Source organism: Chionomys nivalis, chromosome 8, assembly GCF_950005125.1.
Source record: "Chionomys nivalis chromosome 8, mChiNiv1.1, whole genome shotgun sequence".
Taxonomy (NCBI): Eukaryota; Metazoa; Chordata; class Mammalia; order Rodentia; family Cricetidae; genus Chionomys; species Chionomys nivalis.
This window is the reverse complement of record NC_080093.1, coordinates 55,923,520-55,951,514: the sequence shown is the minus strand read 5'-3', so window position 1 is coordinate 55,951,514 and position 27,995 is coordinate 55,923,520. Positions and strand designations below refer to the sequence as shown.

The window sequence follows — 27,995 nt, the reverse complement described above, 5'->3', positions numbered from 1 at the left end:
AGTGAGCTTTGTAACAGCGCCATCCGGGCGGGGGATGGGAGCTTTATTTACAACCTTATTAACAGATACGACAGATATGTACATGTGGCATAGGGTACCCCCAAGGGGAATGGGACACTCATGATCCAGGGGTGAAAGAGCACCGTGATAGGTCAAGGGCCCTGGGCTGTGGCGCAGTGCCCCATTCTGAAAGCCACCAGCATCCCTTGGTCTCTGGCAGGAGTTCATTTCCAAGGGCACAGTCTGTTTGTTAATAACTTGTCCGGCAAGTTTCCCGTGGCCCCACTTCTCAGCAGCCCCCACAGTCATCAGAGGGCCTTAGCCTGTGATGGCCTCAGAGCAGAGCAGGAAGTGGCCTGGCTCAAACAGCAACTTTTTCTATTACACTTTCTTCAACATGGACTTCATCAGCCTGGACAGTGACAGATGTTGACTGGCCACAGACGTGCTGATGGTCTTTCCAGTCCTGAAAGGAAAGACACCCATGTTAGCAGGAAGGACCACAGGGACCCACTGTGATCCAGACCACCACATCACCTGTGGATGGGCCCTGGACTTAACCGTGAGGGGCTGTGAGCTGTCAAGGGTGAGGCATTGTTCAGATAACAAAAGACACGCGCATAATAAGACAGGAGTAAGTTCATGTGTCCAGGTGTTCGTTGTTAGAATTACGAGGCTCTGGCTATCCTGGAACTCACTATGTAGAGCAGGCTAGCCTCAAACACACATGGACCTTCCTGAGTGCCGGAATTAAAGGTGTGGGCCACCACACCCTGGTGCTGCTAGAATTTAAATGAAAAGTTGGACAGTGGTTCACGCCTATAGGAGGCTGAAACATGAGAACAGACAGAGTCTGAGACCAGCCTAGACTAACAATATAAACAAACAAATAAATTTGACTATGATATAGCCACCCACAGTGGCATAACTAACTGTGAGGGTAATATTTGTAGAAAAGGTCACTGGCTATCCAGCCTGATGACTTGAATTCACTCTTCAGGATCTACATATGGAAGGGGAGAACTAACTCCTTCAGGTTGTCCTATGTGTGCCGTGGCATGTGTGTCCCCCATAGGGATATTAAATTAATAAATGTAATTTAAAACAACAAAAGACTGGGAATAACTCACTGGTAGAGCACTTGACATGCATAAGGCCTGACTTCAACCCCCAGTACCACAACAAAGCAGCAAATAGCGAGCCAAGGAGCTAGCTGCGTTAGGCCATGTACTGGGTGATTCCCTCACTATGAAATGTCTAGAACAAAATGTGCATAGATTAAGTTGATTATCCCCACCAGGGCCTGAGGAAGATGAGGGCAGTAGGGTTGAGGGAGGGATTCTTTCAAGGGATGTTTCAAAATGCACTGGGTTACCGTACTTCTCTAGAATTTACGAAAATTCACTGTATAGACCAGGTGAATTTTATGGCATGTAAATCAGAACCAGCTAAAGAGACCCTGGCAGCCGGGCAGTGGTGGCGCACGCCTTTAATCCCAGCACTCAGGAGGCAGAGGCAGGCGGATCTCTGTGAGTTCGAGGCCAGCCTGGTCTACAAGAGCTAGTTCCAGGACAGGAACCAAAAAAGCTACGGAGAAACCCTGTCTCGAAAATCAAAAAAAAAGAGACCCTGGCACATAGCTCACAGGGAATTTGAAAGAAATAAACACTGTGCAAGTTAAAAGCAAAACAGTCTATGACTGTTACCTAGCCGAAAAGAAAGCCAAAACCAGCCCCCTCTTCAGCTGACAGGGTGAGGGAGTTAATTACCCTCTTTACAAGTCACCACTGTTAGAGTGGCCTCCGGCTTCTGTTTCTTCCGTTCCCTGCTAGTGCTCCCTTTGAGGCCAATATGAGAAGTAAGGATAGTGACATTCAGGGTTTTTTGTTTGTTTGTTTGTTTTGAGATAGGGTTTCTCTGTAGCTTTTTGAGCCTATCCTGGAACTTGTTCTGCAGAACAGGCTGGCCTTGAACTCACAGAGTTCCGCCTGCCTCTACCTCTCTAGTGCTGGGATTAAAAGCACGTGCCACCACCGCCTGATTTGACATTCACTTTTTAAAAAGATTTATCATTCTTATTTTATGCATATGAGTGTTTTGCCTGCATATATGCCTGGTTTTCACGGAGGACAGAAAAGGGTGTCAGATCCCTGGTACTGGAGTTAGGATTGTTGTGAACCATCACGTGAGTGCTAGAAATTGAACCCAGGTCTTCTGCAAGAACAGAAGTACTCTTAACCACTGAGCCATCTCTCTAGTCCCCTGCATTCATTTTATATCAGTTCAAATGAAGAAGCTGCACACGCCTTTATTCCAGCCTTTGGGAGGCAGAGGCAGGTAGATTTCTGCAGGAACACACAAAGAAATGCTGTCCCACCCAAAACAAAACAGAAAGCTGGAGTGTTTGTCTTTAATGAGGATATCAAAAGAGAGCTGAAGTCAGAAGCAGGAGGAATCTCTGTGGGTTTGAGGCCAGTTTGGTCTCAGAAGCGAGTTTCAAGACAGCCGGAAGAACTGTTTCACAGAGAAACCCTGTCTCAAAAAAAAAAAAAAAAAAAAAAAGACGAAAAAGACCGACTTAGCTGGCAGCTCCAAGAAATGGAGTCTCTCACCCAGACTGTTCCTGGAATCAAAGTTCCCAGAACATGAAGCGAGGACAGAAGCCTGCATTGTGACACTGTTGAGCCTGTGCCAGCACTTCAGGGAGCTTCAGGCAGAGTGAGGTTCCTCAGTTACCTGTGCGCTATGATCTCTCTCCCATGCTCCTGGCTCATGTCCCAGCATCCCAAGTACCAGTGGAATAACTTGGCTGAACTTTTCTCAGTGCAAAAGTTTTTTAAGGGGCGTTAAGAAGATAAACTTCCAATTTTGCTCCCCAAATCTCTGGTACCCTGGAGACAAGTGGAGTCACAGAGAGGACCCTTCAAACCCTAGAGGCAATGGCTCCTGTGTACTCACCAGGGACACACAGGACTGCCAGGAGTCCATCAGGGTGACAGACTTTTCTTGAGCCATGTGAAGCTCTTTGAGTCACCTATGGACCTCGGGGTGGGGACATACATCCACTTCATAAGCTGTCCTTCATGGCGATCTTCCCAAATCCACACTTTTGTTAGCCTGCCAGGTTTCAGCAAAGCACCAGGCCGTGGGTCCTTGTGGGAGGTTCTGTCAGCAGACACAGCTTGAACCCGCAGTGGCTACTGCACATGTCTGAGACAGATCTGCTTCCATATTCACACACCCAAGGGGCCTAAGGCTACTCAGTATCCCCAGAACCGGGGCCATGGACTCCAGGTGACTGAGGACACTCTCCTCATCCCTGAGAACAAGGCGGCTCCTTCTGTTTGTGTTCCAGGCTAGGAAACAGGGCCCAGCGTCCTGTCATTCTGAGCCCTAGGTCAGAGGATACCCAGCAGGCTGCCAGCCTCTCACCCTATTTCACAGCAGCCCCAGGGAGTAAAACTGAGCATACACTGTCTTTTGAAGCATGGGCGTTCTTTAGAGAACTTCGTGAAGATCATGCGCACAGGACGGACAGCACAGGTTCAATCCTCCAGGAGGTCCAGGTCCACTCTCACATGTCCGGCCTCTACTTGGCCGGCACTGCTGAGTATCACAGACAAGATCCGTTTGCTCCACGGTGGAACTTAAGATTCCTACATCTTCAAAAATGGCACTAGGCAAAAAATAAGCCCCTAAGTCAGTAGGACACAAAGAACAGAATTCACCACATGAAGAGTGGTGAGGCCAGAATGGTGGCCACAACCAGCCAGGGTACCACATGCTTCACGGCACTTCCTGGGATAACTATGGGCTGATGACTTTGGAAAAAATAAACATGATGACGTTACTGTCTCAAAGCGGTCCTGGTAAGAAGTGCCAGGCGCATGACGTTCTAGGCGGTCAACTGACAGTCCACAGGCTGCTAGCGCCCTATGGTAACTATGGATGCAGCTCAACAGAAAACATAAGCTTATTTAAAGCATCATTCCCACTCTGGGAACTTGATTATACAGTTCCTGAGTGTGCACTTAGCTGACAATATCACGTCATAATATCAAAAAGTTAGATATCCAGGGCTGGAGAGATGGCTCAGTGGTTAAGAGCACTGCCTGTTCTTCCCAAGGTCCTGAGTTCAATTCTCAGCAACCACATGGTGGCTCACAACCATCTGTAATGAGGTCTGGTCAGCAGGCATACACACAGACAGAATACTGTATACATAATAAATAAATATTTTTTAAAAAATAAGTTAGATATCCAAAAAACCGCCTTTAATGCTAGCAGTGGTAGCATGCCCGCTGAAATCCAGGCACTAGAGAAAAGGAGGCAAGAGGATCAGGAGTTCAAGGGCATCCTAGGCTAGATGGAACCCTGTCTAAGAAGGAGAAGAGGACTGGGGCGCTGGAGGTATGGCTCAGCTGTGGAGTGCCTGCCTAATTTAAGGTCATTCTTGACGACACATGGAGTTCTAGGTCAGCCTGAAATACATGAGACTCCGTCTCAAAGAAAAAAAAAAAGAGCACTTGGGAGGCAGAAGCTAGCCTGGTCTACAAAGTTAGTTCCAGGACAGGCTCCAAAGCTACACAGAGAAACCCTGTCTTGAAAAACTAAAAAAACAAAAAAAACAAAACCCTACAAAACAAAACACAACAAAACAAAAAACCTCTTTAATGTTCCCAGAGCCAGTGGTTAAATCACATAAACAAAGATTCTCACAGTGCTCTGAGGCCTGCTGAACTAGGACATGGTGAGAGGCCCTGAGAACATGGAGTCCCTACCAGTGAGCAGGTCTAACTATGGGCACACAGATGCACATGTGTCTTCTCCCCTCACAGACCTAGCTGGAGCCTGCAGAAAGGGGAAGGGATAGTCCCAGACCCAACAAGGTATATGATGGGTGAGGGAGGGTGTTGGGGATTCTCTGAAGAAGCAAAGTCTCTTCTTCTTCAGAGAATCCAGCAGGTAGCTCCAGGCAGCCACTACCCTAGACACTCTAAACAGAAGGCAACTCTGAAGCCAGCATTCTGGCCCTTAGGGATCTGGAGTGAGTCCACCTGTCCAGGCCTTACAGCACAGCAGAGCAGAGGAAAGGCTGAGGCAATGCAGGCGTGTAAGCAGGCACACTACCTTGCGCTGGCAGAATGTAGAGCAGTAGTTCACCTTGTGGCATCCGGTACACTCACTCATGGCCTCCCGGCCACAGTTGACACAGGACTGCTGCAAGAAGGACAAACAAGAGTGAGCGTCACAGCGGGTGCTGGCCTCCATGGCAGCTCCCATGACTAAGAGACACTAGGCACGCCCTTCTGGACCGTGTCCACCTCCGCGTCATTCAGTTGTACGGACCTGGCCTCTCCCTTTGTCTGAGTTTACCCTGTGCCAAGCATCAGAACATCAGAGTCCAGGAATCAGACTGGGGAAGAAGACAGAGATCTGCATGCCTCTGCCTCCCGAGTGCTGGGATTAAAGATATGTCACCACTGCCCAGCATCGTGTATTTTTTTTAAAGCTATGTTAGTGGGGGGCAGTTAATAAACTGAGGTGCTGAACACAACTCTCAATGACTGATTATGAATGGCACTCAGCAACTGCAAGCTGGCTATCAACAAACCCTTTCCAAACCAGAAAACAGGAGACTCGGCTACAAGGTTTGGAAGGGCGTCTGTGTGTGTTGCTGGGTCACACTGGCTGAAGGGACCCGTGCTAGTAGGGCAACGGGCAGCAGCCTACTGTGAACAACATACACAATATACAGATGTGACTGCTGGGCTCGCAATGCTACTCAGGTCTGCTCGACCGCTGTTTTTGTGGGTGTGCTGGAAACACAATTACTTGTAGGCTCTTGTTCTCAGTTTCAGTTTTCTTCTGTGCTCTCCACTGTGACTACCATCTTCCCACCTGTGAAACATCAGCTACCTCATTCCCTTTAGAACTCATGAATTGGGTACTGAGTCAGCTCCCTAAGCCTCTAGCACGGAACCGAGCCTCGAGACTGTGCCTCTACTCTGAATGAATAAATACTGCAAAAAAAATCCATAGCCGTGTAGAGTTGGAAGACCAGAGTCGGGGAAGGCACCATCGGGAAGGGGAGGGGGTCCAGATGCGTGGAAGCTAAAAGGCAGCACTGGCTACAACCAGAGATCGCAAGACATCAGCATGTTCACCCTGCTAGAAATATGTGACCAGACATTTCAGTAGTGTGGGAGATAAACTGGTCGGAAGAGTCTTTGGTTACTCATGATTCCCATCCGGGAGAGCCCCAATCGAACTTGAGCAGTGACCCAGTCTGCAGAAAGAGAAGAGCAGACAATGGCAGACACCCCAGCCTAGGTTGCAAGGATTGCCACTAAATACAGGGATGTGGTAAGACAGAATGTGTTCTTCCTGCCCGAACATGTGCAGCGGATGACCTGCCAGACTCTTCAGAGAACAAGAGAGCAGGTCTACGCAGCTGCAGCTGGGGAGGACAGCCCTCCCCTCCTTGTGCTGGGGTAGCATGTGTGACAATGACTGTGGAGCTGGCAGCCATGTTCGGAGGCAGGAGAAGGGGCTGTGATTGACACGCTCATGGAGGACAGCCTGCGGTGGTCACAGGGACCCTCGGTACTAACTCCAGCTTTTCTGAAAAAATGGAAGATGACCCCAAGATCAGTCTGTTTTTTCAGAAACGACCTCCCTCCATGCCAGCAGAGGTGCAGTGACACCCATCTGTGCTGCCAGGATGACCTGAAGAAGCCCCTTCTGAACTTCCTAGAAAGCTATGGAAGCCTCGGAACCAGCGAGTGGCTTTCCATGAATGGGCCTCAGCAGACACTCACCACAGTGATCTTCAGCGGAGAGGCCATAGGACTGCCTCCGTGGCCTGTGTCCAAAGAGCAGGCTCAGATATGAGGCTGTCTCTAGGGCACCGTGGCCCCAGCACATGGATAACAACTGCCAACAGGCAGAGAGTCCTTGGCCTCTGCCTCAGAAGGAATGGGTACCTAAGCCCCGGGTCTCAGAAGATGTGAACTGTCCATTGCACGGCACCCAGGCCAGCTTCAGGGTCAACTTACAATGTGGCAAGAATATGAACAATGAGCAGCTACGCTACCCATTACTCTAGGCATACCCAATTCTAAATTATACAAATTACACATCACGGGTAACTGAGCCACTTCTCAGAAAAAAAATCCAAACTTAAGATGAAAAGACTACCTATAAAATGACCACTAACCTGAATCACTCAAGGAATAATCTCTATAATGTATTTGCCATCGGTTCAGCAAATGACTTTAAGTCTAACTTGAGCTTGGGAGCTGCACATGCTCCTGCACTGGGTCTGAGCCCCTCCTCATCAGTCTGAGCAGAGGGGCCTTCACCGGAGCCACCCCTGCACTTGTCCCTCTGAACTGCACAGCACATGGGCAAAGGCTCTTGGAAGCAGTGGTCGATATAAGACCCTAAGGCTACTCAGCCAGCTCAGCTTCTGCTGGACACAGCGCCCTTGACAGGCAAGGAGATGAGCTTTTCTGCCCTGTTTAGTCTCTGCAGATCTAATTAGACACACACATACATAAAATCCTGTAACGACTTGCTTCAGCTAAGCTAAATTTGCTTTCTTCTAAAACTCCAAATAAAACGTGAAAGCTGGAGGCAGGAGGATCATGAGATGGCTAGACTGGGTGAAATAGGAAGATCCTGACTCAAAAAACAAACAGCTAGGAACCTTGGGACTCCTCCTAAGGGTTACTCTGTGTTAGCGTTGCAGTCTCTCCCAAGAGGGCCCAGTGAGGCTTCTCAGCTTGTCCTAGTCCACACATCGCAAGTGGAAAGGGTCCCAGCATCATCTTTCCACTCAAACACAGGCACTGTTTGCCTTCTGAACTTCCACTTTCTGCCCTGGTATCAAACAGGACTACTAGCAAATAAAACTTGGATGAAGCCGGGCGGTGGTGGCTCACACCTTAAACCCCAGCACTCGGGAGGCAGAGGCAGGCGGATCTCTGTGAGTTCGAGGCCAGCCTGGTCTACAAGAGCTAGTTCCAGGACAGGCTCCAAAGCTACTCAGAGATATCCTGTGTCATAAAACATAAGAAAGAAAGAAAGAAAGAAAGAAAGAAAGAAAGAAAGAAAGAAAGAAAGAAAGAAAGAAAGAAAGAAAGAAAGAAAGAAAGAACTGATGGCATGGGACTGTGTTTTCAGAGTAGGGGCTCAGGGAATGCAAGCTCACTTTGATGCCAGTTGCTGTGTTTAGGGTTAGTGTTTCAGCCAATTTCCTTTCTATAGTTAAAAAGGAAGCCATCTGAGTTGTTGACCATGAGTGTATGCCTACTGAGTTGCTAACAAGGCCAGTCCTCAAAAGATTTGAGTTCTAGTTTAGAACCCAGCACTTCACAAAAACTCAGAGACCAGCTGCTGGGGCCAGTACGTTTATCAAAGCTGTCATCCAGTATGCCGGGCTGGACCAGGAGCAGGTGGTGAGGGGGCTCTTTACTTCCGTCTGGTTTGTTCCAACCAGTCATGTGACTCTGGCCACAAACCAGCAGTCAAGGTCTGCTCCTATGTCTCTAGGTTCCACACAAGACCAGCCACCTGAGCCAAATGATGGCTAATGGAGTCTTTTTGTTAATGTATTTTTAAAATCCTATGTGTATGAGTGTTTTAGTTTCATGTATGTAGCAGGCGGTGATGGCGCACACTTTTAATCCCAGCACTCAGGAGGCAGGGGCAGGCGGCTCTCTGTAAGTTGGAGGCCAGCTTGGTCTACAAGAGCTAGTTCCAGAACAGCTAAGGTTGTTCACAGAGAAATCCTATCTTGAAAAACAAACAAACGAGCCGGGCGATGGTGGCGCACGCCTTTAATCCCAGCACTCGGGAGGCAGAGGCAGGCGGATCTCTGTGAGTTCGAGGCCAGCCTGGTCTACAGAGCTAGTTCCAGGACAGGCTCCAAAGCCACAGAGAAACCCTGTCTCGAAAAAACAAAAAACAAAAAACAAAAAAAGAAAGAAAGAAAAACAAACAAACGAATGAACAAAAAAATTCATGTATATATGCTCCCCAGCTCACCATATGTATGCAGTACCCAGGGGACTCTTCAGGCTGAAAGAAAGCCTAAAGATTTAAATAGTGCCAAATTACTGTGGCCTAATAACGTGGCAGAGTACTGAAACTACTAACCCAGTGGTTAGCCATCAAGTTCAGAGCAGCACTCACCAAGACGGGAACATTGCAGCACAAAGGGATCCTAAAGATCTTAAGCAGGACGAGGCAGCACCGTCCTGAAAAGCAGCACTGAGGAAACTGAGGCAGGAGGATCATGAGATGGCTAGACTGGGCGAAATCGGAAGATCCTGACTCAACAACAGCTAGGTGTGGGAGTGGAGCACACCTTTGATCCCAGCACTGGCGAGGCAGAGGCAGGCGGATCTCTCAGTGAGTTCGAGGCCAGCCTGGTCTACAGAGCAAGTTCTAGGACAGCCAGGGCTACACACACACACACACACAAAAAACCCTGTCTAGAAAAAGCAAAACAAACAAAAACAAACCAGGCATGTTGTTTTATGTCTACAATCCCAGTACTTGGAGGTTAGAGGGAGAAGGATCCCAAGTTTGAGGCCAGCCTCATTTACACAACAAATTCAAGGCTAGCCTAGGCTACATGAGACCCTGTCTCAAAACACCAAGGTGGATGTGGTGGTACAACTTTTAATCCCAGTACTCAGCACTCAGGAGGTAAGAAGCAGGTGTAGCTCTGTGAGTTCCAGGCTAGCCAGGGATATACAGACTTTGTCTCAAAAACAAAACCTATTCAAAATCCACATTAAAACACTGCTAAAATCTCAGAGAACATTCTCCAGAGCCACACTGGAATACAGCCAACTGCCATAAGAAATACCGAAAATCCTCGGCTATTTGAGAATTACACATATTTCTAGATGATGTAGATTAAGTTCAAAAGTTGACCTACATCAAGCCATTAACTGGTTTTCAGCAGGTCTCTGAATGGGGAAAGGAAAGTCTTTTCCACAGTTGCTGCTGGAAGAAAAACGAACCTTGAAACCCACAAGTGCTCTGTTGAATAAAAGAAACAAAGACAGGAAGTAGGGACACACAGCTCACCCTCTGCACTGGTGTGGAGTTCCACAGGTCGGTACTGACCTCTGACAATGGAAATCAGGACAATTATAAGGGTAGGAAGGTCAGGGGAAGGCACTGGGAGCCACTGTGGTGGCCATCCTCAAAGTGCTGTTTGCCAAAGCTCGTGGACCCTGTACTAGGATATAGGCACTCTACTGGGTCTGAATTTTGCCCCCATTAAAAAAAAAGTCCAAAGCCCACAGAAAATGTTAACAGTCATTTGATTTTGAGAAACTGATGCTAAGGATGCATCGGGCCCGTGTGCTCAAGGAAGCTGCAGAAAACATGGTAGTCACAAGGTCACGCCACCCTCCATGGCTGACAGGAGACAGAGCATTGCAACAGCAGATGGAAACTGTGCTCAGGCATCAGAGCCACACCAAAGATAAAATGAGACATGTCTTCCTACATAAAGACAGCCTGAATGTAGAAACATATATGAATACCATTCATTCAAAAATAATGGTTGGTATATATAAAAATGTCTTCGCTGCTGAATACGCCAATCTTACCCAAAATGTTTTGACACCACCTTCGTTTGCATTATTTTCCAGATCTCCCTTCTCAGGACAGTGGGGCAGTGAGCATCGCGGGGCAGCAGAGGATCATACTATCCCGGGACTGGGGAGGATGATGGGTGCAGCAACAGGTCTGAGCTCACCTCTTTTCGCTCTGCATCAACTTGCATTCTCGCCTGTGTCACAGCAGCCTCCCTGCATGAGCTCGCCTGCTTGGCTTGTTCAAACAGCGTCTTCAGCTGCTGGGCTGTGCTGAGCAGGGAGTTGACCATCTCTTCCAGGTACAGCCAGTTCCGCTGTTCTGACATCTCCAGCCCGCTGACCACGGTGGGAGAGACAGCTTTGGTGGGGGTGGAGGGCGGCACGGCCAAGGCAGGCAGGGACGTCAGGACTAGAATGTGGAAGGGGACAAACCAAAGGTTAGTGACTCCCAAGCCCGACACACTCAGGTGTGAGGAGACACACTGGTGGTGAGCTGGGGAAGGAAAGGGGTGAAAAGGTCCGTCCCTGCTCCTTGTTCACATTCCCACATGTCTGTTGTCAGCCAAAAACTTTCCCCAAGGGCTGAGCACTTCCAACATGAGACCTAGAGTAGAAGCTCAGACAAGAGGTAAGTGACAGGCAAGACACCCAGAGACGGGGTAGCCATGAAACATAGAAGGAACCAGCCATAGGACAAGCACACCAAGGACAGGGAATGGAGACTCAACCTGTACCACATACGGGAGAACCAAGGCTCACCTGGAAAGCTCTCAAGACCTGCAGTCAAAACGGGGGTTATTAAGAAAGTGGGAGTCAGGATTCTCACAACTGGAGAAGTCACCAACAAAGACAGAACGGACCGGAACACACTGTGACTTTATACTCAGTAGACACCGTGAACTCCCCCTGCAGGAAGGTCTACAATAGACGTTTGTGTGTGTGTAGCTGCAAAAGCCTACTGAGTAGATCGGAGTCGACACATCCTAACAGCCATGAACACCCATCAACATGGCAGGGCTTCTGTGGGATGCTGTATCTACTGTACAAAGCCTCTTCCCAATGTTCACCGTGAACTGGATAAGGCACACAGTCACCACAGAGCCAGCACTCAACAATTCCAGGCCACTGTGACTTAGGCCCACAGCATGCAGAGGGGAAGCCCACATCACCACTGGCTTCTGAAAGGTGAGGGAATGCACAACTTGGGGTGACGGCTGGTAAGACTGCTCGGTAAGTAAGGCCCTTGCACACAAGCACAAAGACCTGAATTCAAATCCCAGGAACTCTGGAATGCAAGGTAGCCTGGCACAGGCAGTGGAGAAACAAGAGACCTTGTGTGAGGTGAGGACTGACACCCAAGGCTGGTTTCTGACCTCCATATGCACATACCATAGTGTACCAAGGAATCATATGTTCACACTTCCATACAAATATGTGTAAAAACACACATGACAGGTATGGTGGCACAGACTTTAACTCTAGCACTCAGAAGAGGCAGGTGGATCTCTGTGACTTCAAAGTTCTAGACCATGCCAGTCAGAGATATCCAGACCCCACCTCAAAACAACAACAACAAAAAGGGACACCTCCCAAATAGGCACACACACACACACACATACACACACGGGGAAAGAAAGAAAGAAAGAAAGAAAGAAAGAAAGAAAGAAAGAAAGAAAGAAAGAAAGAGAAAGAAAGAGAGAACTGAAAAGAAAACTCTCAAGTGTCCGGTTAAGGCTGAGAGTAAGAAAGTGCCTTCAATAAGGGGCAGGTCAACACAGAGGCCACTATGGGGCTCCTGCTGCCTCCTACAGGGCTCCAAGTCTGGGCGTATGAGCAGAAATCAGAAAAGCAACAATCGACCCACAGATTAAACCAGGAAGCCCTATGTTCAAGCTAGTGCAAAGTGTGATGAGGCACTGCAGACCTTTGTGGACTCAGGAACCTCCCAGGAGGTTCCCCACCCTCAATCAGGTGTCACGGTTAACCTCGGCAAGAGGAGGACAGGGCTCAGAAGACATAGCAGCCCTATCCCATCACTGACAAAGCCACAACAACGCATGCCACAAGAGTCAACATCACACTATTCTACATGACTGCTGTTGTTAACCCCCAACAAGGTAGGTAAAAGGCCAAGTGTCAAGGGGACAACGTTCAGGAAGGAAGTCACTGGGGACCACCAGTCACTGGCTCAAGGGTGGCTAGTAAATGCTTACTTACTTAATTCTTGAGTTTCATATCATCTTTTTTATTTCTTTTTGGTTTCTCAAGACAGGGGCTGGGACTAAAGGTATGGGCCATCATCCCAGCCTAGCCATACCATCTTCTCTCTCTCTCTCTCTCTCTCTCTCTCTCTCTCTCTCTCTCTCTCTCTCTGTGTGTGTGTGTGTGTGTGTGTAGGAAACAAAACACTAAAACATGCTGGGCGAAGCCTGCAACCACTCTTAAATATTTAGGAGATAAAGTTTTGCATTTATAACTTCTTTTTGAATATTTGATGTCATTCTCAAATTTTTGTTTTGTTTTTCAAGACAGGGTTTTTCTGTATAGCCTTGGCTGTCCTGGAACTTGCTCTGTGGATCGAACTCATAGAAATCTGCTTGGCTCTGGCGCCCAAGTGCAAATATTAAAGACATGTGCCACCACCACCCAGCCAAAAAAATTATTTTAATGTTATAAAATATCAGTCATCTTCTACAAGCTGAGTGCCAAGATGGAGCAAGCAGTAAAGGATACAGTCCACCCAGGGCGGGACAGGGTCCAGCGTGCAGCAGAGACAAGGGAGTGGCTGGAACCGCTGGAAGAAGTGGAGCCAGCGTGAGTCTAGTTCAGACAGACTGAAGGGAAGATAGTGTGGGCCAGGTACACACCCGGTGCCATAACCCTTTAATCCCAGCACTCAGGAGGCAGAGGCAGGTGGACATCGTGAGTTCAATGTCAGAGTCTACTAGTGCCAGGACAGCCAGGGCTGCACAGAGAAACCCTGTCTTTGGGGGGTGGGGGAGATAATGAAACAAACAAAAGAGGGGAAGGAATTTTAGTTTGATTCTCATGCTAGAGAACATGACAAATATAAAAACAAAAGCTCATCAGCAGGAGGAAGTTCAGGTAGTATTTTATCCATCGTATGTACTTTTAAAAAGTATACTGACAAAGAAATTTACCTAAAACGTGCTGCCAAGTGAAAACCCAAGGTCAAACTGCCCACACAGAGAGGGTCATTTCTGCTCTCAGCTACAGGGACACAGGGACGCAGTCTCTGTGATGGTTTGAAAGGGAGTGGCACTATTAGGTGGTGTGGCTTTGCTGGAGTGGGTATGGTCTTGTTGGAGGAAGTGTGTCACTATGGTGGCAGGCTTTGAGGTCTCATATATGCTTAAGCCATGCCCAGTGAGATGGCTCACTTCCCATTTCCTTTGGCTCAAGATGTGGAGGACTCCCAGCTCCAGCATCATGTATGGCTGCCTTCATGCTGCCATGCTCTCCACCATGACAATAATGGACGAAACCTCTGAACTCTAAGTGAGCCGCCCCATTAAATGTTTCCCTTGTAGCCGGCGGTGGTGGCGCACGCCTTTACTCCCAGCACTTGGAAGGCAGAGGCAGGTGGATCTCTGTGAATTCGAGGACAGCCTGATCTACAGAGAGAGTTCCAGGATAGGCTTCAAAACTACACAGAGAAAGCCCGTCTCACAAAAAAAAAAAAAAAAAAAAAAAAAAAAGGTTTCCCCTTATAAGAGCTGTCGTGGTCATGGTATCTCTTCACAGCAATAGAAGCCCTAACTAAGACAGTCTCTCACGCCACATACTTCTTGGTCCAGTCCCATGGTCTGCCAAGGCAAGGAGATGGTCTGCTCACACACTTCTGCTGGGGTGGACCTGACACTGGTGTAGGAGGCCCTTCTGTCTATGTGTTGTTTTCATTGGTTAATAAAGGAACTGCTTTGGGCCTGTAGCAGAGCTATAGGGGAATAGAGCTAGGCGGAGAAAACTAAACGGAATTCTGGGAGGAAGAAGGCAGAGTCGAGGGGACGCCATGGATTCGCCGCAGGAGATAGACATGTTGAAACTTTGATGGTAGGCCATGACCTCGTGGTGATGCATAGATTAATAGAAATGAGCTAAATTAAGATGTAAGAGTTAGCCAATAAGAAGCTAGAGCTAATGGGCCAAGCAGTGATTTAATTAATACAGTTTCTGAGTGATTATTTCGGGTATAAGCTACCCGGGCTGCGGGAAGAACAAGTGGTCCCCTCCCTCCAGCATGACATTAGCAGCATTAGGTCATTTCGGTCTCTATGGAAGTAGCCAGCTATAAACAAAAGCCTTACACATAACTGAACAGCATAGTTGGGCCCCAAAAGCTTTCTTTACAAACACCTGGACCTTGCCAGACCTAACCCAGCAAGCACTTCAAGAGAAAAAACAAGCACACCAGCACAAGCCCCATGAAGCAATTTTAAGGCTGTGGCATGGGTCAGAGGTAGAGCACTTGCCTAGCATGTGTGAGACCCTGGGTTCCAACCACAGCACTACAAAGAGTAAAAATCAAGCCAAAAAAAAAAAAAAAAATCAAGCCAAACCACAATTCTGAGGACAACAGCTTGAATACACATGTATTCTTTTATACTCACCAATTTTGGGATGTGATGTTGGCAATGCAGCTTCTGGAAACGGTGCAATCTGGCAGCTGTCCTGATAGCCAGGATAGTGGGGTTCAGGGTGGCCAACCCTGCAGGGGGGCTGCACACCTGCCTCTTGCACTGTTAGTGAGAGAGAAGAGAGAAGTAGACAGCCTCAGCACCTGCTATTGGCACAGCAGATTTAGCTCCTGAGAGAGAGGTGGACAGCTCAGCACCTTGCTATTGGCACAGCAGATTTAGTTCCACGTGCCTACAGCTACATACTCAATGCAAAGATACTGGCCACGGGAGGCGGCAGAGTGATCACTTTGAATTGATACATTGGGATTTGGGTGGTTGATGAAATAAAATTTATCACAAAAGATACTATCATGTACTTTGCTAACATGACTCTTAGAATATTTAAAACTACCTATTGTAGCCGGGCGGTGGTGGCGCACACCTTTAATCCCAGAATTTGGGAGGCAGAGGTAGGCGGATCTCTGTGAGTTCGAGGCCAGCCTGGTCTACAAGAGCTAGTTCCAGGACAGGAACCAATAACTACAGAGACACCCTGTCTCAAAAATCAAAACATAAAACAAAACAAAACAAAAACCCTACACATTGTTTCTAGGGGCTGGCATCAGCTCAAAGCAACATCAACAAATGCTATGTATCTCTATGCGCTGATCCCAGCGCTATTTCTCCAGAACCCACCAGGCTCCCACCAGGATCTGGCCCTGCTCGAGGCCCCTGCTGAGGAGTCAGGCGACAGAGGTGTTGGGGACATATCGGCAGATACTAAGACAACTTACCTGTGGCTCCTGCAAAGACATCACCTTGGGCTGGACTCTCAGAGATGACGGCAGTGGCCTCTACAGTGGATGCTCGGTCAAAGGTTAGTGCTCCAGAGGTAGTGATCTGTCCTGAGGGTGTCACAGTGACTGGAAAAGGCAAAAGGCATTTTACTCATGGACAGGCCAGGCACTGGGCCCAAAGCATACACTGCTCTTTGCAAAGATGCAGGCTTCAGAGAGGTCCCAGGAGCTGGCCAAAGCAGACACAGTGACATACCCCACACATGGTATGACATCAGGAAGCCTTGGCACCTAGGTGACAGAGCCAGGCAGGGCAGGACTCAGGCCTCTATCCACACTGCTGGGTCTGAGCGTAAATTAACTTTAAAATACTTTGCAGTTGGAGTCAGACTGTCTCAGAGACAGGAACCCCTCCACTGGGGTAAGGCAGGAAAGCAGGACCGCATCTCAGCAAAGCACTGCTCTGCTGTGCTGGCACTCACAGGTGGTGGCTGCTGTGGCAGGGAGCAGCGTGATGTTCTTGGGGGAATCCTTCTTAACTGGAGTTGTGGGCAGCTCATTCTCTTTCTTGCGTCTTTTGTAAGGGACGAAGAGCCTGACTGGGCCACTCTAGAGAGAAAAGTAAAGCTGACCAAGGGCAACAGTACTTGAGGGTGACAGTGCCTGCTTCCCACGCCTTATCAAACTAGTGAGTCTGTTAGTACTGCAGAGAGTAGAAGCCCTCCGGAGCCCTCAAAATGGCAGAGACGTTTTCAGAAGAAATCTATGAACAGCACTGCTGCTGCCAAGAAGAACACAACCTCAACATCTGGAACTTCGGATTCTTAGAAGAAAGGAAGTGGGACCAAGCAAAGGAGAACAAGGGAAACCACAGCCTTACTCAGAGCCATTTGCAGACACATTAGAGAACCACTGGGCGATTAGCACGGTACAGGCCTATAATCTCAGCAACCAAGAGGCAGAGGCAAGGTGACGACCATGAGTTCAAGTCCAGCCTGGGTTACAGACCTTATGACCAAAACAAAAAGCTCAGGGCCAGGAGTCGTGGCGCACGCCATTAATCCCAGCACTCAGGAGGCAGAGGCAGGTGGACCTGTGAGCTCAAGGCCAGCCTGGCCTATATAGTGAGTTCCACGACACCAAGAGCCTCATAGTGAGACCATGCCCCAAAAATAAACAAACAAACAAATAATCAAATAAATGAAAAATAAGTGCTGGGCTGTGGTGGTACATCTTTTTTGTTTGTTTGTTTTTTGTTTTTCGAGACAGGGTTTCTCTGTGGTTTTGGAGCCTGTTCTGGAACTAGCTCTTGTAGACCAGGCTGGTCTCAAACTCACAGAGATCTGCCTGCCTCTGCCTCCCAAGTGCTGGGATTAAAGGCGTGCGCCACCACCGCCCGGCTGTGGTGGTACATCTTAATCCCAGCATTTGGGAGGCAGAGGCAGGCCTATCTCTATGAGCTCAGGGCCAGCCTACAACAACAAGATCTACAGAGAGTTCCATGACAGCCAATGCTACACAGAGAAGCCCTGACTCAAAATAACCAAAACTAAATAAAATAAAAATAAATGAGAAGCTCAGCAGTAGATGACAGAACTTACCACCAAATCTACCAAGACTGAAAATCTGAGTTTGATCCCTGATCCCTCCCACATCAAACATTAACCTAGAAAATTCCCTACAGACATGCGCACAAGGCAATCTGGCCAAGGTAATTCCTCAAATGAGATTTACTCTTCTAGGTTAACAAAAATTACCCAACACATGCCTCTACTTGGTGAGTGTTGCCATCACAGTTGTGTGTGATTTATCTTACTGGTTTTTCGAGACAGGATTTCTTTGTGAAACAGTACTGGCTGCCCTGGAATTTGCTTTAATAGACCAGGCTGGCCTCAAACTCACAGAGATCCGCCTGCCTCTGCTTCCCGAGTCTGGGATTAAAGGCGTGCGCCACCACCGCCCAGCTGTGTGTGTAATTTATACTGTGCAAGGACTGAATCCAGAGGCGTTGTGTGTGTGGGGAGAATGTTCTACCAACTGAGCTGCAGCCCAGCCCTCCCTCCTTCTTTGTGTGTATGCAGGGCGAATGCCCTACCAACTGAGCTACAGCCCAGCCCTCCCCTCCTTTGTGTGGCTCTCTGGTTTCTGCACCTGCACCTCTCCTGGCTCCAGCTGCTGTTTGCTGTTGTGCTGTGTGGTCCATCTCTTGCTCATCTCCACATCTTTGTTTAGTTGAGAACCAGACCTTCCAGGCGACACACTGTGGCAGCAAAGGGTACTGACACCCACCATCCCTGGCCTTTTTGCTCTCCTGTTTGTGGGAGACCATCTTGTCTGGCTGAAGTGTCTCCTGCGGGACGTAATGATCTCTGAGAGCTCAGCCTGAGTGTGCAGTTGCCTCAAATAAAAGTAGGCCTCTGGCTGGGTCTGTTGGCTTCTCTGCTAAGCTGGTGCCTACTGGTAGAGCTACAGTGGGGCTCCAGAGTCCCTAGCAGACCCCTGGCATGTAAACTGCCATCCATTATCTGAGCAGGTTAATCTACGGCCTTCGAAGACAAACCTCTGCAGCCTGCTCTTAATCTGAGCAGGCTTTTCTTGGCTGCCGATTTTCTTGATTCTTTCTAGCTGAGGCAAGGCGGCATCTGCTCTGACGTAGTTACTACTTTTCCCATTGTTCCCAGAATATTTTTGGTCTTGGATATCCCTATAGTCTCTAAAACAGTCAGTTCATTAGAGGAGTCACAGTTCACTCTGTGAACAGGGGTTAAGGCAGGACCCATCACAATTTGGAAACTAGCCCTAGAAAGAAGCTCAGCTGAAGATACCAAGCAACAGGCTCAGCTAGACTGATACAGAGGGGCTGAGGTAAGGGGTTTCACCCTAGCACTGGTTGGGAAGTCACTGTAACCCACAGCGGTTAGGTGAGCAAGGCTATAGCCTAACCCTACAATGACGTAACCTGTCCCTGCATAGGGAGCTGCGGGAGGAGGACCAATCTCGAGAGGAGCCTTTTCCATCCTGAGCTGGAGGATACCTGGCCCTGCCTCTTGCAGTTGGTCTTTGCTCTGCACTTGGTGCTCGTCTAGGTCACTGACCTCAGGGGTCACCGGAGACAATCTCCAGAGATGCCAAGTAGTTGTCTTCCAGTTTCACCACTCACTCCTTTGGGGGACAGACTAGGGAGCATCTCACAGCCCCTAGTGCAGTGCTCCTCAACCTTCCTAAGGCTGCGACCCTCTAACACAGTTCCTCATGAACTGGCCGCTCTTCCTGAGGTCCTGAGTTCAATTCCCAGCAACCACATGGTGGTTCACAACCATCTGTAATGAGATCTAGTGCCCTCTCTCAGTGTGCAAGCAGAACACTGTCTACATAGTAAATAAATAAATCTTTTTTTTTAAAGATTTATTTATTTATTTATTTATTATGTATACAGTATTCTCAGTATTCTGTCTGCATGTATGTCTGCAGGTCAGAAGAGGGTACCAGATCTCATTACAGATGGTTGTGAGCCACCATGCGGTTGCTGGGAATTGAACTCAGGACCTTTGGAAGAGCAGGCAATGCTCTTAACCACTGAGCCATCTCTCCAGCCCTAAATAAATAAATCTTAAAAAAAAATTATTTCACTGCTACTTCATGACTATAACTTTCTTATAACAGTATTATGAGTCATAATCTGATATGTAGGATATCTGGTATGCGATCCCTGCGAAAGTACTAACACCCCTCAAAGGGGCTGTGATCCTCAGGTTGAGAACCGAAACTCTGACAGAGCCCAGCCTGCTGAGTGGTATTTAATGCCTTCGAAACTCTGGGTCCAGCCCCATGTCACAAGGATAGTCCATGTGATTCCTTCTAAAACGTCACGGCTTTTGCTCTCATGTTTACATCTTTGTTACAGTCTGACTTCACTTTTATCCACAGTGCAGTCTGGGTCAAAGCTCATTCCTTACCCAGGAACAGCCAATGGTTTGGCACCACATGTTGGAAGCTTGTGGCAGCAGCTGGACTCTGGTCAGTTCCCTAGAGGTCCCAGATCCTGCTGACACACTGTGCTGATGATTACCATAGCACACAGAGCTCTCACGAGCCCATGGAAGCCTTGGAGATTTCGGATTTGTGTCCTGGAGCTCTTGAAAGACTAATCCCTCATGCTGCAGTGTGACTGTACAGGCCTATCTTAGGTGTATAAGATCAAGACACATTGTATAAATGTAGCTATCTGTCAAAGAATTTTTTTTTTTTTTGGTTTTTGAGACAGGCCTGTCAAAGAATATTCTAAAAATATTCTTAAAATATTCTCTCTTAGAGCCACAGAGAAACCCTGTCTCGAAAAACCAAAAAAAAAGAAAGAAAAAAAAATATTCTCTCTTAGGAGCTGGGCAAATGGTTCAGAGGTTTACAGCACTTGCTGCCCTTGTAGAAGACTTCTGTTTGATTCCAGCCCCCACACGGTGGCTCACAACCATGTACAGTTCCAGTGCAACAGGATCCAAAGCCCTCTTCTGCTCATATACATACAAATAAAATAAAGAAATATTTTTAAAAAATTCTCTCTCTTTTTGGGGGAGGATCTCACCAAGTAGTGTTGGCTGGCCTGGAACTTGTTATGTAACCCAGACTGGTTTCCAGCTGTAGCAATTCACCCAACTCTGTCTCCTGAGTGTTGGTGCTGCAGTCATACGCCACTGTGCCTGGTCTAGATTTTCACTTCTGTCATCCAGTGATTTACCAGACTAGTAATGAAACTAACGCAAGGTACACAGAGAAACCTTGTCTCAAAAAACCAAAAAATAAAAAAGTATTTGGAATAAGGAGCCATTTCAAGGACATTTAAAGATCTATCCATAGTAAGGTAGGGGGTTTTGTTTCCTGGAGGCAAGTACGTTAAAAGATCTCCCATTTCGGTGTCCCTCCAGCTATCTTCTACCCAGCGAAAGCAGCAGCCGTCAGAGAGAAAAGAACCTGGGAAACGGAGGGACGGCGCTTCCGCAGAGGACACACACAACACCTGGTGACTTACTAGAGTCATGTCATCACAACAGGCAGCACAAGTACAGGAGGCAGCATGGGGGTTCAGAATACCATCCTGAAAGAGAACATGCTACAGATATTATAGATGCATAAATATGGGAGTATATAGATAGGAATACAGAAATTAGGGAGTCTGCCACTACCAGGAGTTGTTCAATGTTGACTGTAGCCCCACCACCAAGACAAAAAAATATGAGCATAAAACACAGTCACTTCTGGAAACTTCTTGTCTACACAATCTCCACTGTCAGTAGGCTTTATTCTCTCTTCCTAGTAATGAGACTCCACAGACACTGACCAGCCACAGCCAGGAGCTGACTTGGAGCAGGAATCAAGCCTTTTTCCTTAGACTGAAGAGTGGGTGTAGTGGTTAAGAGCACTTAATCGCTCTTGTAGAAGACCAAGCACCCAATGGCAGTTCACAGCTGTCTGTAATTCCAGTCCCAGGGGATCTGACACCACAGGTACCATGCATGTGGGACACATACACACATGCGGGCAAAACACCACTCACACACATACAATAATAAAACTGAAGAAAAAAACCCATTTTCGTCCTTGTGAGGAAAATGGGGCAAAAGGAAGGCAGATGTGGCCGGGTGCTGTCAGTCTGACTTCCTCTACCTTCATTCTCATGGGTCTGATGCTGCCCTTTTCTGTGCCTGCTGTGACCCCATCTGTTCCCCACAGCAGTTCCCTGAGTCAGCGCCAGCACACACCCAGCACACACCCATAACATCGGGAGGGCAGGTGAACTGTTCTGATTACACTGTGAGTACACATCATCAGATCCCGTCTGGTGCCATGTCCTGGGCACTTCCTACTGCTCATCCTGAGGCCGGCTGGTCCAGCACATACCTGGATGAGGCACTGCAGGGGTCTGCCTGCATAGCGGATGCTTCTCTTCCAGTCCTTGCTGCTGGCTCTTCCCGCCATGGCTTCAAACTCAGTTGGGCTGTACCAGTTTTCTCCCTGCTTGATACATCGGCCCCGCCCACCTGGAATGAAGGGGGCTGGTCTTTAGACATCATCAAGGTCTGTTGCTGGCTTATGCCTTTTTTGGTTTCTATGCCCTCCTGGCCTCTAAGCTCACTTACCCTATGGTCACCCAATAGGCTGCCTGGCAAGTCACAGCAAATCAACTGTGCATGGTTACTATAAGCTGCACTGGGCCCCTTCAGGAGCCCTGTGTCACCTAAGTTGTCTGAGATGACTGGGGAGTACTGGGGAATATGGCTAAGCTCTGCCGCTCTTCTGCTGCTTCTCCTATCTAGGGACAACTGTGACCCTGAACTTGTCCTTAGGTTTGTCCCTGCCTTGTGCCCTCCATGGCCTAGGCTCAGGGGACCAGGGCTGAAAGTCGCCCGCATACCCATTTCTTCTAACACATTTACATACGCCAAGTTTCCTTGGCTTCAGTTTACCAAGAGGGTCACACAGAAGAACAAAGCCCCAACATGGCCTGGCGGGAGCCAAGTGCCGCCTCACCTGAGCCAAGCCTGCTCTTGTACAGGGTGCCGCTGATGTTCCGACAGCGCACGGGCAGCTCGCTGTCATACACCGAAGGGTCCCAGTTGTACTTGGTGCCACCTTTCTCCTGGCCAGGTGCCAGTGGGGTAGGAGGAGACTGAGGACCTGGCAAAGAGAGGCTCAGCGGATTAGAGCAGAGCGACAGAACAGCCCAGGATGGTCCACCCTCAACCACAAAGCCCCTCACAGGTACAGAAGGATAGATAGCCCTGAGGGGTAGTGCCACCCCTTCAACTGTGGGTGGCATTCCTTCTCTGCCTGGAAATTTTTGCCTTTTCTACAAACATCTATTTTGTCTTAAAATTTACCACTGTGGGGGGGTGGGGGGGAGGAGGCCCAGGGTCAGGTGCTGCAGGTACCTGGGGTAAGAGGTGCTGCTGGGCCCTTCAGCCCCGTGGTCTCCACAATGCTCCCATCTGTGTGTACAACTATTAGTGTGGCTTTCTCAGTGTTCAGGCTGTCCCCGATCTGCAGGGCTGTCCTACCAGACTAGAAGGAAAGACACTCTTGTCAGCTCTAGGATAGCCAGCACATGACTTGACCCAGTGGAATGCGGCCCTACTGGAAGACTCTCACTAGTAATCAGCAAGATAGGGTGTTTACCTCAGCCCACACCCTCTCCACAGACATCCCCAAGGCACACAGGAAAGAACCGAGAAAAGCGCAAAGGCTACTGAGTGTCCACACACCTGTCAAAGCTGAAGTGATCATATACACAGTTTCTTTCTGGACACTGAGCACGTCTGCCTTGTCTAAGAAGACTGTGCCCAGTTTCTGAAGGCTTCAATAGAAAGCAGGATGGTGTGACCGACCACAGAAAGTCTGCTTATGGACACAGGTGCTACTGAAAGCATCCTGGATGCTAATGCCTTCATGAGTGAACGCGAGGAAAGAACTAATGGACTGTAAGCCTCGGAGACAGGGCAGAGAGTCGGATACAGGGACTCCTCGTGATTCCATAGATCTCAACAGAATGCACGCAAAGCCAGGCACTGAGAGGTAGCTCTATTGGGGGCCGAGAGCAGCCTGAACCTGGTAGAACACAAGCTGCAAAGCCAGCTGGCATGGAGGATGGCCTGATCTGAGCCTAAGGGTTCCTCACAGCTCTCTCTCTGCCTTTCTGGGTTTATACAGAACCTTTCATGTCGGGCACCCAAAGTGAGGATAAAGCCCTAACTCAAAATGGGTTACATGCCTTGCCTAGCCCGTCCCTGAGGCTCCTGAGAGCACAGGGAGGCACGCCACCCCTCCTGGCTCCCAGAACAGCAAGTGCTCACCCACACCTAAACCCTGAGAGGGTCTTGAGAATGAGTCAAAGGCTCTAAGGACAGTTCCAGGCACCCTGAACTACACCCACGAACAGCTTACCAGGACATGTCCTGATATGGATGCCGCGTTTGCCACTGATGTTGTGAAGACGTTATCTGCAGAGGACCCCACATTTGCCACGGTCACTGTAGTCACTTCTGCAACAGAATGGAACAGAACAGGGCTTCACTCATGGGAAAGGAAGAGCACAAAAGGCAAAGGTCTTTACAGTGCTCCACATGGGTAAACGCACTCCTCCCAGACATGTTAACACTAGTGTTGATGTTCAGCTGGCATCTCTCATCCAGTCTAAAGGACTTGCTTCTCCCAGAAAATGGGGCATCTACCCTTCCCCACCAAAGCTTTTCACATGCGGCAAAAGACTCACCATACCCTCCCATTCCTCCTTCGCCACTGGCCTTTCTCCCTTTGCAAAGAAGCTGCAAGTCTCATAGGCCTGGGACACCTCCTTGACGATCAAGACATGGCAAACTCCAGTTCTGCCTCACCCCTCTCCACTGTCATAGCTCAGGCCACCCAACAGCCTTGTGTCCATTGTCTGAGATCTCCATGTCATCTGTCCCCAGAAACTCTTCCTCCTGAAAAACACGTCAGCCTGCCATGCCACTCCTGTAATATGAACTCGACTCCTTGGGGCAGACAGGTCTATCAGCAGTAACTTCACAAAGCAGCTCCACAAAGGTATGCCAAGTCCCTGATGCTTCCGCCACACATGCCACTAGGTTCTTCTGTATCCTGCTGCCTGCTACTATGTATCCTTTTCAACTGGCCTTCCCAATCTCTACCACAGGTTCTGTCTGGCACCCAGCATTCTAAAATGCTCAACACCCAGAGAAACTTCTGGCATAGAAGTACCCAAAGATGTCAACTGGAGTCCTGCCAGCCTCATTAACCCAGCCCCGATCAACCTGCACCCTGTACCTGTCTAGTTCATATCCATATACCAATCCATACATGGGCATACCTAATTCATCAACTTAGCTAGCACTAAGCCACCTGGACAGTCTCTGACTTCAGAAACTTAGAACAAAAAAGTAGAAACACTCTGATACATAAATATACAACTAAAATTCTGATATACCAGAGATGCAATCCTCTCATGCTACCACAGACAACATCATATTTCTTTCCTGAACTCAAAAAATATGTGCAAAAAGGATAAAAACTTCATGACTCCAGATCCCCCTATCAGTCCAGAATTCATGGGTGAAAAAGAAGTATTAAAAGCTCTAAGAAGCCTGGCAGTGGTGGCGCACGTCGTTAATCCCAGCCCTGGGGAGGCAGAGGCAGGCGAATCTCTGTGAGTTCAAGGCCAGCCTGGTCTACGAGAGCTAGTTCCAGGACAGGAACCAAAGCTACAGAGAAACCCTGTCTAGAAAACAAAACAAAACAAAAGTCTAAGAAAAGCCAGGCAGTGGCAGTGTATACCTTTAATCCCAATACTTGGGACATAGAGACAGGTGGATCTCTGAATTCAAGCACACCGTGGTCTACAGAGTTTCAGGACACAGAGAAACCTCGTCTTGAAACAAACAAACAAAAAAGCTCTACAGAAGACCAGAGAGATGGCTCAGCAGTTAAGAGTACTGGCTGCTCTTCCAAAGGACCTGAGTTCTATTCCCAGAATCCACACAGTGGCTTACAAGGTCTGTCATTCCAGGCACAGACAGGTACAGAGATAATACATGTAGTCACACACACTAAATGAATTGACTTAATTTGTTTGTTTTTTTGAGACAGAGTTTCTTTGTGTAGTCCAGGATGTCCTGGAAGTAGCTCTGTAAGCCAGGCTGGCCTCAAACTTGCTGACATCTGTCTGCCTCTGCCTCCTGAATGATGGAGTTAAAAGCATACAGCCCAGCCAAAATTAACTTTAAAAAACAAACAAACGAAAACCTCTAGGAAGGGACCAGAGAGATAGCTTAGATGCTGAATGCATACAGTACTTGCAGAGAACCCAAGTTGAATTCCCATCACCCATGTTGGGTGCTCATAACCATGTATAACTCCAGCTCCTGGAGGAATCTGGTACCTCTAACTTCCACAGGTACCTGCAATCACATACCTATATCCACATACATGCCTAACAGGAAAAATATTATCTTAGAAAAAGAAAAGCTCCAGAAGCCTCCTTCACTTCCGTGACTCAATCTAGATTTCAGGTAGACAAGCAGAACCAAGACTTCTCCACAACTGTGCTCCAGACCTTATGCTCTGAACAAATACCCAGAGTTGATGCAGCTCAACTCTGTTGTACCCCCCAAAAGAATCCCAATGCTAAATTTGCTGAGCTTCATATTAGAAAACACCTAACCATACAAAAAGCATAGCAAAATGATGGTATTCCAAGAATCAATGTACAAGTATAAGACATTCAGGAGCGCCAATTGGTAGGGAGTTCAGCATTCAGGAAGGTCAAAGGTTGGGGGTTATGGTGGGACTGTAGGAGGTAGTGTGGTGTGGCATCACCTGTACAAGGTGATGCAGCTCAGCCTGAGGCTCCATTTGTCACAAAACATGAAAATTAGGGTACTCTATGTGTCAAGAAACCAGAAGGAGCAAACCAGAAAACTATGTAATGGAGAAGGAGGGAATATCTGCTCAGGAAAAGGCAGACCTAGAAGACCCTGCACAAGGACACTCATGTCACTATAAGGCAAGGCTGATCTGCATATTACCTTTGACAAGCTGCCTGCCTTGGAGGACTTTCCTGGCCCTCTGTGCTCAGGTCACACTTGAACTGGCCTTTGGGGCATTACCAGCAGTAATGCCGCTGATCAAACCTGGAGCACCTTCAGAACAAAATTCACATATCCAGGAAGCAGCAAGAGAGGACACCGCAAGTAGTAGGTATTGAGAAAGTTCCAAAAAGGTTAAAAAAAAATATTGCAGAGAGGTACATTCACACAAGGAAAAAAAATATGTATACAGTGCTGTGCCAGGCAGTGGAGTGTGCAAGATGGGTATGAGGAGCATTGGGAGGTGTGTGTGTGTGCAAGATGGGTATGCAGCAGAGCATTGTGAGGTGCAGGGCAGGGACAGAGCAAGTGTGCAAGACATTATTAAGTGCATGGGCAGGAGCAGAGTAGGTGTGCAGGGCACTGCGAGGTGCGTGGGCAGGTGTGAAGTGCGTAGGTAGGTGCAGAGCATGTGCACAGGGCAGATAGGAGGTGCAGAGACAGGAGTAGGGCAGGTGTGCAGGGCACTGTGAGGTGCACTGCACAGGTGCTGGGCAGATGTGCAGGACAGGTGGAAGAGAGCTTTCCTGTGAGACAGATGTGCATGACAGATGCATAAAGCATATGGGAAGCGGCCTGTACGTGGTGCATGTGTTCAGGGCTTGTACGCGGGAACCCAGTGAGGCGCGAGGCCGGCGGGCGCACTTGCCTGCGAAGGCGGCGGCGGCGGCGGCCTCATCGGGGCTGGGCAGAGCCTCGGTACCCATATCCATGTGCCCAGATTCGGCCGCCATCACCGCCACAGCCGTGACCCGCCGCGTCTCGCGCTCCGCCTCAGAGTCCGCGTCCTCCTCCGAGTCCTCGTCTCTGCTTAACACCGGCTCCTCCGCCTCGCTTTCCGCTGCGGCCGCGGCCGCCGCCGCTACAGCGGCCGCGGCCGCCACCGCTGCCGCCTCGGCCAGGCCCAGCTGTTTTGCCGCCGAGTCCGAGTCCTCCATACGGACTCCGCCGAGTCCGCCCGAAGGCGCCGTCCGGGACCGCCCGAAGCGCCAAGCGCCGAGCCCGAAGCGGGGCCCGAAGAGGCCGCCCGAGTTGGGCCGAGGCCGCCCGAAGCCACCGCCCGAGCAGCGACCGAAGAGGCCGTCTGACGTCCGCCGAACCGAGCCGAAGTCGCCCGCCGAGCAGGGACGACGTCCCGAGTGTAGTACCGAGAAGCTCCGAAGTTTCCCGAAGTGAAGAGTCGAGTCAGTACGAATGATTCCGAAGCTTCACGAAAGCTTACGAGCGTTTCTTCCTCGCTTCCTAGGAGGCTAGTCTGATTGTAGTCACCGGCCGATAGGGCTGGTCGGCTCTGGGTAGTAT

At 48.9% G+C, this 27,995-nt stretch overlaps 1 protein-coding gene across 1 annotated transcript; it reads right to left on the bottom strand.

Annotated features, from left to right (window-relative positions):
• Window positions 1–14: 14 nt before the first annotated feature.
• Deaf1 (DEAF1 transcription factor) lies at window positions 15–27,942 on the bottom strand. Its single transcript, XM_057778054.1, has 12 exons — window positions 27,343–27,942; window positions 23,995–24,092; window positions 22,986–23,115; window positions 22,585–22,731; window positions 21,955–22,094; window positions 21,086–21,151; window positions 16,542–16,668; window positions 16,057–16,185; window positions 15,254–15,382; window positions 10,784–11,031; window positions 5,131–5,220; window positions 15–466 (listed from the first exon to the last, which is right to left on the bottom strand). Exons 1-12 carry the CDS (start codon window positions 27,629–27,631, stop codon window positions 362–364), a joined length of 1,698 nt encoding a protein of 565 aa, XP_057634037.1. The 5' UTR covers window positions 27,632–27,942; the 3' UTR covers window positions 15–361.
• Window positions 27,943–27,995: the final 53 nt, after the last annotated feature.

Excerpts from the sequence above, each read along its gene's own strand:
- Deaf1 (XM_057778054.1), bottom strand. The coding sequence starts at position 27,631 with ATGGAGGACTCGGACTCGGCGGCAAAACAGCTGGGCCTGGCCGAGGCG. Across the intron at positions 23,116-23,994 it reads CCATATCAGGACATGTCCTG|TCTGGTAGGACAGCCCTGCA; the intron begins GTAAGCTGTTCG and ends CTTTCCTTCTAG. Across the intron at positions 16,669-21,085 it reads GTTGTGATGACATGACTCTA|AGTGGCCCAGTCAGGCTCTT; the intron begins GTAAGTCACCAG and ends TTTTCTCTCTAG.